General features: G+C 35.0%; 1 protein-coding gene across 1 annotated transcript in view; it reads left to right on the top strand.

Annotated features, from left to right (window-relative positions):
• Positions 1-17,413, top strand: part of arhgap15 (Rho GTPase activating protein 15) — a 67,421-nt gene that overhangs the window by 41,560 nt on the left and 8,448 nt on the right. Inside the window, exon 13 of the mRNA XM_056465519.1 lies at positions 9,434-9,539. Coding sequence (XP_056321494.1) covers positions 9,434-9,539 — 106 coding nt within the window. The remainder of the gene's footprint in view (positions 1-9,433; positions 9,540-17,413) is intronic.

The following is a 17,413-nucleotide window of genomic DNA, read 5'->3' as shown; positions in this document are numbered from 1 at the left end:
ATTATAGGAGCATGATAGTAAATGCTTGTTTACAAGAAAAGAGGTCTGACGGATTTAGAGGGTTTTGCATCTGAACTCTTCATACAGTATGTACTATAACATAAAAATGAAAAATGAAAGGTATAATCTAAAAGCAACTTATGTAGATGCCTTAATCATAGTGTTGCATTATTCAGAATAAAATAAATAATTTTCTAATATACCCATTAACATTCATAAATAAATACCACAGAAATAAATGCATTGAAGTTGAACAGAACTTCTTTTGTTTTGAACAGAAAAAAGTAACTCAAATGGAGGGTGACAAAATGATAACAGAACTTTAATGTTGCACATTGTTTTTGTGATTTATTCATCTGTAATGTTCAAGCTTAAGACTTTACCCAACATTTAAACGGCCCCTTCACTCACCATTTGTGAGGCGCTCTGAGCACATTTCATCTTCTCGCTCGCAATCTGCGTGTTTATTTAAAATGTATGCGCTCACTCCCGCAAATCAACATTTGGGCTTCCAGGGTCCTCAGGTGAACAGTTGGCCTAATTTTCCATTCTTTCACTGGGTGCCTGTTGTGGATGTGGCAGCACCAGCTCTTGGCGCTCGATGGACTAAATCTATTATTCATATTGCCTGGTATCTTAGCGACATTGTCCTGCCACCTGTCCAATAGACAAGCTCGCCTTGTTATACAAAGCGAATACATACTTGTTGACAAATGGAGGCTTTGTTCTGCGGGCCCACACACACAATCCAGCGTTTGTGTAGTAATCTGGACAGTTCATTCAGATGGACTGTTACATATCACATCTGAAGATGACCAACTGCATACTCTGAAAGGCTAGAAATGGGTGCAAATTCTTATTTTGTCATTTATTGCAAGAGGATAATAATAATAATAATAATAATAATAATAATAATAATAATAATAATAATAATAATAATGTTTTGCGGTTGTTATTATTATTATTATTATTATTATTATTAATATTATTATTATTATTATATACATGGCAGTATACTATGTTTATTATATAATTATTATATATTATTATTATAACACAATCGTTCAATCAACCAATCATAGTCTTTCATTCTGTTTCCATATGAAAAATGTAACTGTGTGGTACAATAACACCCATAGCAACAACAACAACAACAACAACAAGAACAACAGAATCGTCCAATCGACCAATCATAGCCTTTCATTCTGTTTCCATATGAGAAATGTCACTTTGTGGGACAATAACACCCATAGCAACAACAACAACAACAACAACAACATAATCGTCCAATCAACCAATCATAGTCTTTCATTCTGTTTCCATATGAGAAATGTAACTGTGTGGTACAACAACACCCATAGCAACAACTACAACAACAACAGAATCGTCCAATCGACCAATCAAAGTCTTTCATTCTGTTTCCATTTGAGAAATGTAACTTTGTGGTACAGTAACACCCATAGCAACAACAACAACAACAACAACACAATCGGCCAATCAAAGTCTTTCATTCTGTTTTCATTTGAGAAATGTAACTTTGTGGTACAGTAACACCCATAGCAACAACAACAACAACAACACAATCGGCCAATCATAGTCTTTCATTCTGTTTCCATATGAGAAATGTAACTTTGTGGTACAACAACACCCATAGCAACAATCGTCCAATCATAGTCTTTCATTCTCAGTAACACCTATAGCAACAACAACAACAACAACAACAACAACAACAACAACAACAGAATCGTCCAATCGACCAATCATAGTCTTCTTTCATTCTGTTTCCATTTGAGAAATGTAACTTTGTGGTACAATAACACCCATAGCAACAACAACAACAACAACAACAACATAATCATCCAATCGACCAATCACAGTCTTTCATTCTGTTTCCATATGAAAAATGTAACTTTGTGGTACAATAACACCCATAGCAACAACAACAACAACAACAACAACATAATCATCCAATCGACCAATCACAGTCTTTCATTCTGTTTCCATATGAAAAATGTAACTTTGTGGTACAATAACACCCATAGCAACAACAACAACAACAACAACAACAATAGTAATAATAATAATAATAATAATAATAATAATAATAATAATAATAATAATAATAATAGTAATAATAATAATAATAATAAACTATATAATGCACAGGGGACCTAATTTTTTTATTGATTACATTTAACTTTAATTATATATTATATTATATTATATTATATTATATTATATTATATTATATTATATTATATTATATTATATTATATTATATTATATTATATTATATTATATTATATTATATTATATTAGATTAGAGTTTGTGTAGTAATCTGGACAGATAATTCAGATAATACATATTCTACATTTTCAAAAAGAGATGGTAACATTCCCAGCATGATTTTCTGCATGTTTTCATCTGCAATGTGCCACAATTGAAGTGTGAAATAATGGCAATCAGAGCTGCGTCAGTCAGTACATCTGTCATAACATAATTGTTTGTCTATTCTGATGTTATACTCTTTTCAGCTGACAGTTTCAAACTTCAGCCTGTGAATCACAAGTCTTTACATTCTCTGCAGCTTTGCTCATTTGTGCAACGTGGCCTCATTGCCATGCAAAGCCAGCGTGCAGAAATATTTTCAAATGCATAAATCTTCTCCCAGTCTCTATATTTCATCAAGAAGTTTTTCATGTTTAATAAATTACAGCGCCGATCCTCTAAGACTTTGTTATTCATAAAGCAAAGTATTCAATTGGGATACATTTAAAATCTTAATCATAACCTGCAGGACTATTTGCAGTGTGCTAATATTTGCCTTGACGGGGCTTAAAGAAGCCCGCAGACAAAGCTCGCAGATGGGCTTATCCTGAGAAGCAAAGCTCTACTGCGGTAAAGATGGTCTCATTGTTTGTAATTGGATTATATTCACAGATTTTTGTAACCAAAAGTGCATCTATTCTTTACTGTACGTCAGCTCTTTTCACAAAACAATGATGCTCTCGGTTTGTTTTTAAGAGTGTGCAATGTAGCACTGAAGCATTTGTGCTGCAATAGGTATATAAAATGTGAAATATGAAACTCTTTTGTCATTTAACCACAGAAAAAGCACACTGAGCAGGAATTACTTATAATACTGAAAAATAATCAGTATTTGTTCTGCAGTGAATTAGAATGAACTTATTTTGTATTGTAATATAGAAAAATCTATTTACAAAAATACAAAAGGTGCACAAATTGTTTCAATATTTCTTAAGTCTTAATTTGTCCGGGGATATTTTTTGGCAATATGTTTCTATTTTTCCTTTAATCCTCAGAATATTAAGTAAAGATCGTGTTCCATGAAGATATTTTGTACATTTCTTATTGTACATTTTTAATTAGTAGTTTGACTTGCTAAAAATTATTTTGGACACTTTCATCAATATAAATGGACACTTATGACTGGTTTTGTGGTTTGTAATATACATATTTACGTGTATAAAAACTTAATGCGGGTTACGGAACTGTGATTTCACAGTTGGTTTGTAAAAATAAAAGGAAAACAAAATACATAATAAAAACAAACAAAAAAGTATGTTTTTTAACATTTAAATAATATTTTAAGAAGTTATTATTCTAATAAAACAGCATTAAATTTTGTCTAGGAATGTTCTGTTTAGTGTTTTTATTTATATATACAGTTAGGGCCAGAATTATTAAACCCCCTGAATTATTAGCCTGCCTGTTTATTCCCCCCCCCCCCCCCCCCCAATTTCTGTTTAATGGAGAGCAGATTTTTTCAGCATATTTCTAAACATAATAGTTTTAATAACTCGTATCTAATAATAAATGATTTATTTTATCTTTGCCATGATGACAGTAAATACTATTTTACTAGATATTTTTCAAGACACTTCTATACAGCTTAAAGTGACATTTAAATGCTTAACTAGGTTAATAAGGTTAACTAGGCAGGTTAGGGTGATTAGGCAAGTTATTGTATAACAATGGTTTGTTCTGTAGACTATAGAAAATATATAGCTTTAATGGGCTAACAATTCTGATCTAAAATGGTTTTTAAAAAAATAAAAACTGCTTTTATTCTAGCCGAAATAAAACAAATAAGACTTTCTCCAGAAGAAAAAAAATATTATCAGACATACTGTGAAAATGTCCTTGCTCTGTTAAACATCATTTGAGAAATATTTAAAAAAGAAAAAAAATCAAAGGGGGGCTAATAATTCTGACTCTCTCTCTCTCTCTCTCTCTCTCGCTCTCTCTCTCTCTCTCTCTCTCTCTCTCTCTCTCTCTCTCTCTCTCTCTCTCTCTCTCTCTCTCTCTCTCTCTCTATATATATATATATATATATATATATATATATATATATATATATACATACATACATACATACATACACTGAAATATACTATAATATGTTTTTGTTTTATCATAAATATTTCGATTTGCGTTTGCAAAAATAAAAGGCTAAATACATTAGTCCGGTACTTGCACAATCTGAAAAATCCATTGAAACTGCATGGAAAATGGATTTCTGATTACCAACTGTATGTATATAAGTACAAAGTACTACAAAAGCAATTCTTACCATAGTGAATCCATGCTGATTTAGGGTATAGGCATTTTAAATGTGTTTTATATTAATGACACTGTCCTCGCCATCTGTCCAAAATACAGGACAAGGGACCATCTCCAATATGCTAGCCACCAAAGGCAAAGTAATTAATGACAGCAATAATGCCAGCAATAATGACTAGATTAAATATTTTACAGGCCGACTGCCATGCAGTGTCAAAGCCAAAAGAAAACTAGCGGCCTCCGCTGAGATAATGCTTCAAGAGAAAGTCATAAAAAAGATATTGCTTGAATAAAATAATGAGTAAATGTTGATAAAAACTGTAGTGAAAAATTCAAGTTCTTAACACATGTTGTTTCACTAATTATGCTGCCCGGACATTCAAATATGAAGTTAAAACATTATTCTGCATTATTCAGCATCATCTGCATGATCTCAAGGCTTGATGTTGTAAGCAACTCCATAAATAAGCAGAAATGATTGTCTCTCTACTAGTGGTACCTAAAGGAGCGGGTCAGAGATTCACTCTCTGTCCTAGAACATGGTCTCTGTCTGTGCTCAATTGACAGACCTGGCATCTGACAGGGGCATCTGCTCGCAGAGCCTGTGCCAGCGCGGTGTATACACGGAGACATCTGCTCCATTAGTGCCCAGGGGGCATCCTGGGCAGTACAGTAGACTGGGGGCATCACTACTGCCAGCTCCCTTCCATGGCACATCCCATGAATAGCACGGTGTAGCTGTTGGGCAGTCACGGCAGGAAGAACCTGGGATGCTTTCTTTCTTAGAGGGAGAAAGACTAATGTGGTTTTGCTCTTTTTAGAATGAGAAGACATGTATAATTGATTAAGAGCATGACATATTGCTTTATTGTGATATTTCACCAATGCATTTATTCTAGGTATCTTTTCATAATACTTTTTAAAAAACCTTCTTAACTGCATGTTATAAAAGATAACAACTATCCAATGTGAATTTATGTATAAATGTCAATTTTATTATCCCCTTTAAGAAGTATTTTTCTTAGATTGTCTACAGAACAAACTACTGTTATCCAATAACTTGCCTATTTAACATAATATTAGGTCTTTAAAGTGGAAATTAAAGCACTCAGTCAAGTTTACGTTATTTTGTAAATTGGTTTCCACTTTGATAAAAAATATATTAAACAAACTCGAGTAACGTAACCTTTTTAAAGAAAACTAGCACAAGGGTGGCATCATCTTGGAATATCGCTGTGTCTGACGTCACGGGAGTGCTTCCGTTCCCTCAGCTGAACAGATACAGTGAAAATAAAGGACTGAACACGGAGACTGCAAAGCCTAATTTAACCCAATGCGTAAAGTTGTGGACGTGCATCGCAGAGCTCGTACAAATACAAGCATCAAAGTTGTGTCTAATATATACAAAAATATTTATACGTGTTACATTTTCTAACTTTGCACGGCTCCTCAAAGCAAGCCAGAACCAGAACAATAAATACAATTAAATTAAAATAAATAGGACACCTTTAAATTAATGAGGAGCCCGGAGTCTCATCTCCTGTTCAAAAGAAAATACAACAACAAAGACGATTGACCATAGAAATAATGCAAAGTCAAAACTAATTTGACATTTAACTTTAAAGGTGAAATAAAAATCTTGAGGAGGTAAAGCCAAAATAACAAACAAAAAACTCAACAACTAAGTTTTAAACCCTCTTACCTGCAAATGAAATAAAACAAATTAAACAACACGCACTTACCTCTCTACTAACCACAAAAGATGAGAAAACATAAAAATAAAAACACAAAAAGGCACCCTCCTCATTCCATGTGTCTCCATATTGATCTCAATAATAGTCAACACTTCAATGGCGTTAAATTTCGACAATATCGCAGAGCAAATACAACACAAGTTTTATTACAAATAAACAAAACATGCTGGGGGAGAGGAGACTCTCCGAACGACGCACTTTAGTCCACTCGCTCACATTGGTGTAGCGCTGCCTGATGAAAGGATTTACATTCAGACTAATGCAAAGAAAAAAGCACATGACTTCATGCTTTGTTGTCATGTCTTTGTTGATTATGTCAACACATGTTCCCTTTTCAAGTCGATCAACTCGATTTCTCAATATGTACTGTATGAAGGATGTAAAAACCTGCCATGTGAAAAACCGCGCTGATCTTATTTTGGTTGTTTGAACGCAAAAAGAGGGGAGGAGTTGAAGTAGTAAAGAGGGAAAGTACCTGCCCCCATTACATCTGCACCGGACCTTGGTGAAACCATGGTTGAAATCCAGACAGGCAGTCAAGCAGCGTATGTGGACCGAAGTGCATCAAACTATCGGTATTTAAATGGGAGAAAAAAGAAAAATATAATATTATATTTTATATATATATATATATATATATATATATATATATATATATATATTTATATATATATATATATATATATATATATATATATATATATATATATATATATATATATATATATATATTACAAACACATCTGATGGTCGTATTTGCACCAGCTCCAAACCCACAACTTCATGCATTGTGTTAAATTAGGCTTTTCAGTCTCCGTGTTCAGTCCTTTACTTCCACTGTATCTGTTCAGCTGAGGGAACCGAACCAACCCTCTAAAGTCAATATTCAGAGATGGTGGAGCCCTAGCTCTTAAAACTATAGTAAAACATGACATTTTCTGCAAAATGGTTTCATTAATCTAGTTTGTTTAATCTATTTTCATTAAAGTGGAAATTAATTTGCAAGATAATGTAAGCTTGACTGAGTGCTTCACTTCCACTTTAAATTGCACTTTAGGCTGAACACTAGTGTTTTGAAAAATAAGTAGAAAAACATGGTACACTGCAACCATAGCAAACAAATAGAAAATTATTTAGTTATTACATTTTTTGGTTTAAAAACGTTAAACAGGTCTTCCCTTTGTTAAATAGTACTTATTTTAGAATAATTAAAATGTAACAGGAGGGTTAATATTTTTTACTTCATCCAGGCATAACCCAGCATACACAACATCATAAGACATTAATATTAGGTTAGATTTAGATCATGATGTCAGTTTACCAAAATTCAACGTCTAGTCAGCGTCTAAGGAAAACGTTATTTTGACGTCCAAAACAACATCAAATTACTTTATTGATTTACTTTACTTTACTTTACTTTGATGGTTAATTTTAGGTTGTGTTGGAAAGTGACCAAAATCCAACGCCTGATAGATGTCGTAGTGGTAATGTCCACACAACGTCAAGGTGTAACATGATTAGTTTGGTTGATTTTAGGTTGGACATTGACGTCGACCTGATGTTAGGTTTTGACATCAACCAGATTTTTATTTCCAAACAAAATCCAACATCCCCATCATATTGGGGTACAATGTCAATATTACCTCATGTTGACGTCCTGTGCCAGCAGGGAAGGCTCTACTGGGGCACGTATTGTATATAGATATACTATGCATTTTATTTATTTTTATATATTTACCATGAATTTTATTTTTCAAGATACTAGTAATCAGCTTAGTATTCAACTGTAATTTAAAGGCTTAACTAGATTATATAGGTTAATTAGGAAAGTTAGTATAATTAGGCAAGTTAATGTATAATATTGGTTTGTTATATAGACAATCGAAAAAAATGGTGGGTAGTAATATTGACCTTAAAATGGCTTTAAAAAAAGCTGTTTTTATTGTAGTCCAAATAAAACAAATAAGACTTTCTCCAGATTATTTAAAGGGTAATGTATATATACATAAGAAACTGGTGACTTATAACCTTGGAAGCCTGTTAATACTCTTTTAAACAAATCAGTTACGGTGAAATTTGACCTGAGGGAGTCTGGAGTGCACACAGGTGGCCCTGTAAAAGCTCCATTTCAACATCTGCTCAGGTTCCATTATGATATTGATCAAAAGCATCGATTCAATTATTAAAACGCTTTCTAATCTTCCCAATGAAAGTCTTATCGACAATAAATTACCCTATTACTTATTTTACAATCCAAGCTTCCCTACACTAACAGTGTTTGCAATAACATAATCATCCGCATTACTGTTATCCTCAAAATGGATTCAGGGGACTTCAGCGTGTCAAAGGTCAGGTAGTGACACTGATGTCCAACAGTCAGCACAGGTTTGTGCCTCTCAGGAGTTTGCCATGAGGTCATTCACCATCTGACATGTAAAGAGCAGCAGGTTCAAGAGGTCACCGCTTACAGCTTGTGTTACAGCTTTTAATGGACAGGGACTATTACGCACCATTAGCACTACTCGTATGCGCTTTCATGTAAGAAACTTGAAAACCTGACTGCAAAACTGTTGCAATATATGCTTTGATTTTACAGATGGACGGGGTTGTACTTCTGCAGTCTCTTTAATTTCATTCATCTAACGGTGAGGTAGTTTATAAAGTAATTGCGCTGAATCAAAATGAGGAGTTCAATGGTGTCAGTTGTACTAACTATATTTGCATAGTTTCATAGTTTGACTAAATGCTGATTGCTGATTTTTTGCCTACTTTAAAAAAGGGATTATGTTGTTCATACGTTTTTAATGATTCCGAAAGTGCACAGAAATAATAAGATAATTGTAGTAATCAAGATTTTGCTTTCTGGTAAGTCAGCGTTGTGAAATGGGACATATTCCGTGGCCTTCTCGAGCATGTCTCTATAATTAATAGAGAAAGGGGTAATGGTCCAGTATTAGGGAAAATTTTGATGTTAGATGAGCTATGTTAATGAAAAAGTGATGGAAAAGACATTAACTTCTCTCTGAACCTAGAGGTTCAAATGAAGGAGCAATATTCAAATGAAAACATTTCATCATCTCTTTCCTGCCAACAGAAATTAAGGAGCCCACACAGAAGGTTCAAGCCATGAAGAAACTGATCCATCAACTCCCCAAACCCAACCACAACACCATGAAACTGCTCTTCCACCACCTGAGGAGGTATGTCTCCATTCACACACACATAGACAGCACGTTACGCCCCCTGAATCATTTAGCTGGGCCGTGAGAGGATAGTGTTTGTTGGAAGCAATCGGTAGGACATTTTAAAATGTAAATTGATGATTATATTCAAATGTAGATGTTACATTTTTCTAGTTCCTTATCAATGCCAATTTTAATTACACAAACTTCATTGATGTTAGAAGGGTTTTCACAAACTTCTCTGGTCTGAAAACTTCATTTGCGTCACTCACTAATGATGCTGTCAAGCTCAATGAAAAAGACCTTGTGTTTGAAAGCATGTCTCTCTTACGTGTCTCATCATATGAGCTCTCTTTGGACAATTTACTTTTTCATTTTTGCCTGTCTACATTTTGAAATTGAACAGGACTGATGGTTATGTGATTATCCAGTGAGGCTTCTGGCTTTACGTTTAGCTTCAGAAACTGCTTAGATGTCTGTCTTTCTTGTTTCAATGTCTGATTTCCTTTTCGTTTGAGATACATTGAAAGTTTGGAACAACATTTAAGTATAAGGGAAATCATGACAGTAATTTCATTTTTAGTTTAATTGTCCATTTGAGAAATAGTTTAATTATGCTTTGCTCTACTGTCATTGACAGTACAGAAACCTACACTGTTTATGACACTATCATAGATAACGACAACATATTCAGATATGATCTACATCCAAAATTGCATACTTTAAATACATAATATTTGCAGCATTATTAGCCAATTTTTTTGCTAGTGAACATACTTTTTTAAGTTGGGATCATTTTTCTACTATATTCATTGTTTACATGAGAAATGCTAAGCTGACATAGCAATTAAATTATTATAAAATACTACAAATAACTTATTTCTGCTATATTTGATCACAGTTATAAATTATTATAAACATTTGATGTTGTTTGAAAGTGAGTTTTTAATTAAAATGTAAGATTGATCTAAGATTATATTGTAGGCGTGATGCTACAAGAGAGAGGGGGGATAGGGTCAGGAAATGTCGTCGAGCCGGGATTCAAACTCGGGACGCCCTGAAGTGCTACGGCACCATATGTCTGCGCGCTAACCACTAGGCTATTGCGCCGATGCTAGTTGTAGCTTTTATTCACCTGCTGCAACTTTCACGGTGTATGCTGTCAAAAGAATACAGTTTTAAGAATATGTTTTGTTTGCTAGAAAGACGTTTTAAAAAAAAGATTTACATTATCATATTCCAAGCATGTTTCCTGCAACAGCTTTTGGTGTTTTTGTCACAGACATACAAATTTATACACTGTACAACCCAAAAAGTTAAGGTAACTCAAATTATTTGAGGAAAACGATTGCAACAAACCATTTAAGTTCAAAAACAAATCCTAATGAGTACTGTGAACTTTATCCATTTGAGTAAATGAAGCAATTTGAGCACAATAAAACCCAATAAGTTAAAGCCACACAAACCATTTGAGGAAACTGATTGCTACAAACCATTTGAGTTAAAAAAACTAATCTATATGAGTACTGTGAACTTATTCCATTTAAGTTGAAGTAATGAGGTATTTAATTAACTCATTACCTTCAGCGCTAAGTTTAAAACTCTTTTCAAATGAGAAGAATTAATTTTCAGCTAATTTGAGTTAACTGCACTCATTTCATTTGATAAAGTTGACTGTTGGGTTTTACAGTGTAGCATTATTAAATAAATGTTTCAATTATTGAATTGTTGCTGTATATTACAAATCCATAGGGGTTGAGGCCACAAAAATAACTTTAAAGCTATTTTAGAATTAGTAACATTATTTTCACAGAAGTTTTTACATTACTGGAAAAAAAAAATTCAAAATGTATGTTTTATTATGTATGAGTGTGTGTAATATGTAGAAATTCAGACTGAATGAATTAAATGAATAGATGTTGTCACTGTCATGTGACCTACAGTGTCGGCAGTGTCACTATACTTGGATTCAAAATCCTCTTCTGTGGCCTCATGAGAGAGTAAAAAGTCTAGTGGATGGGCACTAGCGAAGCTGGGTAACATCAGCTGGTTAATTTTCAGCTTCTGTTTTATGAAATTTGGATATACTACAGTCCACACTCTGTACTTACTTTATTGAGTTTAAATATTAAATGTTCTGCCACAGGATTCTCATTTTTTCAAAGAGACTCACAAATAATGGCCAACCAGAAAACCTTCAGTGAATGGCCTCACTAAACAGGATGCAACATGAACAGAGGACTCAATATGAACCATAATGTGTGTGTGTGTCTGTGTGTTTCCGTGTGTCAACGCTCAAGTCCTTGTCCATGATAGCGTTACTGGCACAGCCAGAAGGCCATATGGCTAGTCTCCATCTCCCAGGAGGGGTGTTCTATCCCACTTTACCCTTCTGCACATTTACCACCCTGCACAGGAGGGCCACAGGACTCATCTCAGATTGATGAGCGCCCCCTCCTCCCGTCCCCCAGTGGAACATGCCCTTTGGCACTAGTGCTAAAGTCTGTTGGGTTGCCCATGCCAGGTCTCCCAATCAGAGAACACTAATGTGTGACTGAGAAAGAGACTCTCATTGATCCACAGTCGATTTTCGAGACAGGAACACTGCATTCTGAGATGTTCTGATGTGCTGAAGAATAACTGGGTCTGCATTTCATGATAATAGTTGATGCGTGTTTCAGTTGTCTGTGCTCAATGTGCGACAACACAAATCTGCTGCCGCATCTGTTATAGTATAGGTCATGATATAAAGACAGATAAGGAAATAATATACAATAATGTTGTATTATATGTACTATAATGATGCATATACTGTTATGTTATATTTACCAGCACAACTCCAAATAATTTGTCATTCAGACATTAGGAATAACACTATTCTAAATTAATATTAATTACTATTACCCGGATTATTATTAATCAGTACTGCAGATTCTATCGAGATATTTAGTCTTATTTACTCTCAAACCTCAAAGTTCATATTGTTAAAATGTAAAACTATAATTGTAAAACTTTACTCTAAAAATATACAACTATATTGTAAACACATTAAATAAATTCAAACTATTAATAAAATCGCAGACAGACAAAAACAAAGATTATTCTATTCTTTATCCTATATTTAGCATTTAATATTATCATTATTTAATTACTGCAGATTAATCAGCTCAGTTTCTTATAATGCTTTTACAGTAGTATATCTCCATATATACATATTTGTTGTTTATTACAGTACATATGATTGTTTTAGAGATCACTGTTGGTTTTCCAAACACATATTCAAATTTCCACACAAGCACAAGGGTAAAACATTACCATACATTCACTGAATGGTGGCATTCGAAAAATCCATTCAGTTTTTATTCTGCTTGCTAAAAAGCTGTTACAGTGGAACTTGCGGTGACACTGAAAATCCCTGCAGTGCCACCAAGTCTGTTCTTTCTCCACAACGACATTCCCGCTGCTCCTTTCTCTCACTATTAGAGCAATAAACGGGAAGAAGGCTTCAGATGGAGCGCACTGCTTTGCTTTGTGGGCACCACACCCTGGCCAAGTGATGTGGTTCTGTTTGTTTTATATTCTCACTTAAGTCATACTTGTTTCTCTCCACTGCTTTTCTCCCTCGGTAAACATCAGGATGACTTTCCCATGAATAAAGGCAAGGAATGTGCGGTTACAGTGAATCAAGCGGACATATTGTGAAAATCTGAATTTTCTATATGTTTAAGAGCTATACAGTGGTCCCTCGCTATGACATGGTTCACCTTTCGCAGCCTTGCAGTTTTGCTTTTTTTTTTCGTGCAATTTGACATTCTTTTTTTTATTTTTTTAAGCGATTGTGTTCTGCGTCCTCATTGGCTGTAGACTATTGTCAATCAATCTTCTCTGTGCCTTGTCTCCTACAGGACAGAATGCTTTCAGCTAGCCAAATTTACATGAATCTTCGATTGCTAGCAGTGTGACTCTGAAGTACTGTACTGCATGTTTGCAAGTTTTCTCCCAAACAAATGCCATAATGTCAACAAAACCTTCAGCACCCTCAAACGCACCTTCGGTAGCACCCGGTAGCATAATTCTTTGGTTTGTTACATTCACTTTTACACCCTTAAAACATCTATAATAATTGAAAAAATAAAGCAGGCTACTTTACGGATTTTGCCTATTGCGGGTTATTTTTTAACTCTCGTGATTAATGAGGGACCACTATAATCAGATCCCAGATGCATCTACCAACAAAAACAAAAGAAAAAAAAGGACAATCCAGTAACTTTGTTTTGGCAAGCCTTTTTTTATGCATGCATGTGTAAAGCGTGCTTTTCAGATTTCACTATTCTCCATTTATGTAAAAAGGGGATATTATTACTGAATTATCATTCCCTGATCTGCACATTTCCATTCATGGCACCAAAGCAGCAGTTACCATCAGTCAATAAGAGTGCTTCATGCTCTACCTTCATATCCAAAAGAATTATAGAACGTTCAAAAAGGAAACATTCTGAAAATACAATTTAACTTTCTTTTGTGAACGTGCTTGCTATCCTGCTGGCACATCATGATTGTGATATGATGTGATCCTGGAATACCATCTATGTTGACCCTGGAACATCATTTTTGTTCAAAAAATGTAATCCATACCTATTCCCTACCCCTAAACCATAGATCTCAAACTCAATTCCTGAAGGGCCGCAGCTCTCCAAAGCTTTGCTCCAACCCTATCAAACACAGCTGATCCAAATAACCAAGGTGTTTAAAAGAGTCATGAACACCTTCATTAGTTGGACAAGCTGTGTTTGAGCAGGGTTGGAGAAAAACTGTGCCGAGCTGCGGCCCTCCAGGAATTGAGTTTGAGACCTATGCCCTAAACCCAACCATAACTATAAATTATTTACAAACTCAGAGGGGAATAATAGTTGGATAACACTCATGTAGAAGTGTATAAACCTAACCATAAGCCTAAATTTAACATAAATGGTAAACATCCCTCAATTCTGATTGGCTTATTGGAATGTTTTTCCAGGATCAACACAGATGTTAATCCAAGAACATGTTCTACTTGGTGAAATCAGGGAGGCCATCTTGCTGTGCTGCAAATGTCTAAAGTTGTCACTATTTCTGACTTAATGGATGGATAGAGACCAGTGTTCTTTGATTTAATATTTTTGCCGATGTAAGATTCACTTATCTGACTTTCCAAAGCAGTAGCTACCATCGGTCAATAACAGTGCTTCATGCTCTACCTTCATATCCAAAAGAAGTAAATATAACTTTGCATTTACTCCTAATATAACTTTGTATTAGGAGTGTAAAGGCTCCACCCTCTTCTGGTACACTGAAAAAAAATATTCAAAGATCATTCCTTGGATTTACTCAGTTTTTTTTAAGTTAAGTGGTTGTAAATAATATATTTGGGCTGAATTTAAACAAACAAATTAAGTTGAACATTGCTCAGTTTAATTTGTTTGTATAAATTCAACACAAATAAATTGTTTGCAACAGTTTTGCATGCAACACTTTTTTCAGTGTAGCAGCTTATTTGCATTTAAAGGGACACACAAAAACGTTGTGTTTCCGCTCATAGGCAGGGCAAATTTGACAAGCCATCATATATTATGTGTAGTATTCTGAGGTGAAACCTATAGACGCATTCTGTGGACAACAGCCATTTATTTTACGTCTTATGAAAAGGAACGTAACATATCCTCTTTATGTTTTCTTAGACAAATACAGTCATTTTTTTGCAATGCAGAGTCAGGCGAAAAGAGAAAAAAAAAGAGGTTAGATGGCATACAGCTTATTGTGCATCCTATAAAAGAGTATTAATCAAAGTATTGATATGCGTAAGCTCCATATCTGCTCAGACGTCACGATTCGCCTGTGAACTTCCTGCCTTTCTCTTCTAAAACAGGTACAGTGAACTGAATCAGCTCTCTGAACTCCCACTGTCATGCCTTTGTAGGTTATATTTTGCGCTGACTTGGCTCATCTAAAAGTGGTGAAAGTCAAAAGCTCTTTGTTGTGGGCTCTTTCTGTGCCCGCATGGAACCAATGTTCATTTTTTTCTTTCTTTCAGTCCATGGAGCCTGGATTCAATAAGCAGTTGTGTGCTCGCATTGTGATGATGTGGTCAAGGCAACCAGATTTTCTCAACAGTACACTTGCTCAGTAGTGCTATTTGTGTCATTTTTTGTGGGAGGTTTTGTCACCACCGCTCATATTTCCCATTTACCGCAAGTGATTTAAAAGGCCACAGGTTTTGTTTTTTGTTAGTAATTCAAGGTTCCCTTTCGGCTTTGTGCTGGAAAAGAAACCTGGAGAAACCTCTGATCAAGGAAGCCAAGAAAATAAAAAAAATCTTCTCATCTATGTTTGGTGTCTCTCAAATTAGATTGAAGAAAACTGCTGCTGTGCAAATTTTGATATCCACAACAGAACATGCACTGCAGTTTATGACCATAAATGGTATAAGCAGGAAATGATAACAATGATGATTATTATTTTTTGTTAGTTCATGGTTTAGGATCTTTGTTCGATCGATTGATTGAACTATCTATCTATCTATCCGTCCGTCCGTCCATCCATCCGTCCGTCCGTCCATCCATCCATCCATCCATCCATCCATCCATCCATCCATCCATCCATCCATCCATCCATCCATCCATCCATCCATCCATCCATCCATCCATCCATCCATCCATCTATCTATCTATCTATCTATCTATCTATCTATCTGTTCATGTACTATGATGCTTGTTCAATCAATCTACATTCTTAAGCAAAAGTTTGGCCAACCCTGATAATTTTCATAATTGCAAGCCATAGCCGCAAGCCTTTCAAATCAGCAAATTCATTTGCATACATTTTGTACCCTAGGGAAAAAGCAACATTTCAGTTCTGACATAACATTTATTTAATCAACAGATGCAATGCAATTTAAGTCTTAACAAAAACAGGTGCAAAAATTTGGACACCCCAACTGAATAATGACATCAATCTTTTGTACAGCCACCTTTTGCTCAAAAAACAGCCTGTAGACACTTTCTCATAGTCACGGATAAGTCCCTGAATTCTTGCTGAAGGCATTTTGGGCCATTCTTCCTTGCACAATTTCTCCAGGTCAGTCAGGTTTGATGGGTGCCATGCGTAAAAAGCCCTTTTCAAATCAGTCTATAGATTTTCGCCTGTATCAAGTCTGAGCATGAATTCCTTGGTAGATCAGGTCCTGCTGAAACATCCAACCCTGCTGTAACAGCCACCTGACTGATTCCTGAACATTATTCTTCAGAATCTGCTGATACTGCGTGGAATCCAAGCGTCCATGGTTGTGGCATTTTTCTAAAATGATTCAGGCTTGCGATTAGATGATTAGATGAGCTTTTGTATAGCTCAAACAACTCGTCTCGTTGGCAGAATGCAAAAAAGTCTTCTTCTGCATCACCTTCCATTGAGCTGTTCTTTGTGAAGAGTGCACTGGATTGTGGAACCATGTGCAATGACATTATCAGCAGCAAGGAGGTGGTCTGTGGTTTGTCTTTGACCATTCTAACCATTGTTCGCCTTTGCCTTTCAGATATTTTTCTCGGTCTAGCACATCTTTTCTTCACCAGGACTCTTCCTGTCGCCTTCCATTTTCTTACTATATTTCTGACTGTGGAGATAGAGACTTTAAACCTTTGTGACAGCTTTTTGTATCATCCTTCTTCTAATTCATGTTGGTGAATTATCCTAGTCTTTACATCATTAGGAAGTTCTTTTGAAATTCCCATGTTGCTATTTTCAGGTTCACAATAAGGAGAAGCATGACTAGCAATCAGCTTAAATATGCTTTTTCATGATTCCTTTTACATGCACCTGTGTTGGGATTGTCACTTGATTCACTCAATTTTGTGTTCTAA

The sequence above is a fragment of the Danio aesculapii genome, chromosome 9 (assembly GCF_903798145.1).
Source record: "Danio aesculapii chromosome 9, fDanAes4.1, whole genome shotgun sequence".
NCBI lineage: Eukaryota > Metazoa > Chordata > Actinopteri > Cypriniformes > Danionidae > Danio > Danio aesculapii.
The sequence above is the reverse complement of the archived record's forward strand: the minus strand, read 5'-3'. Positions and strand labels throughout refer to the sequence as shown.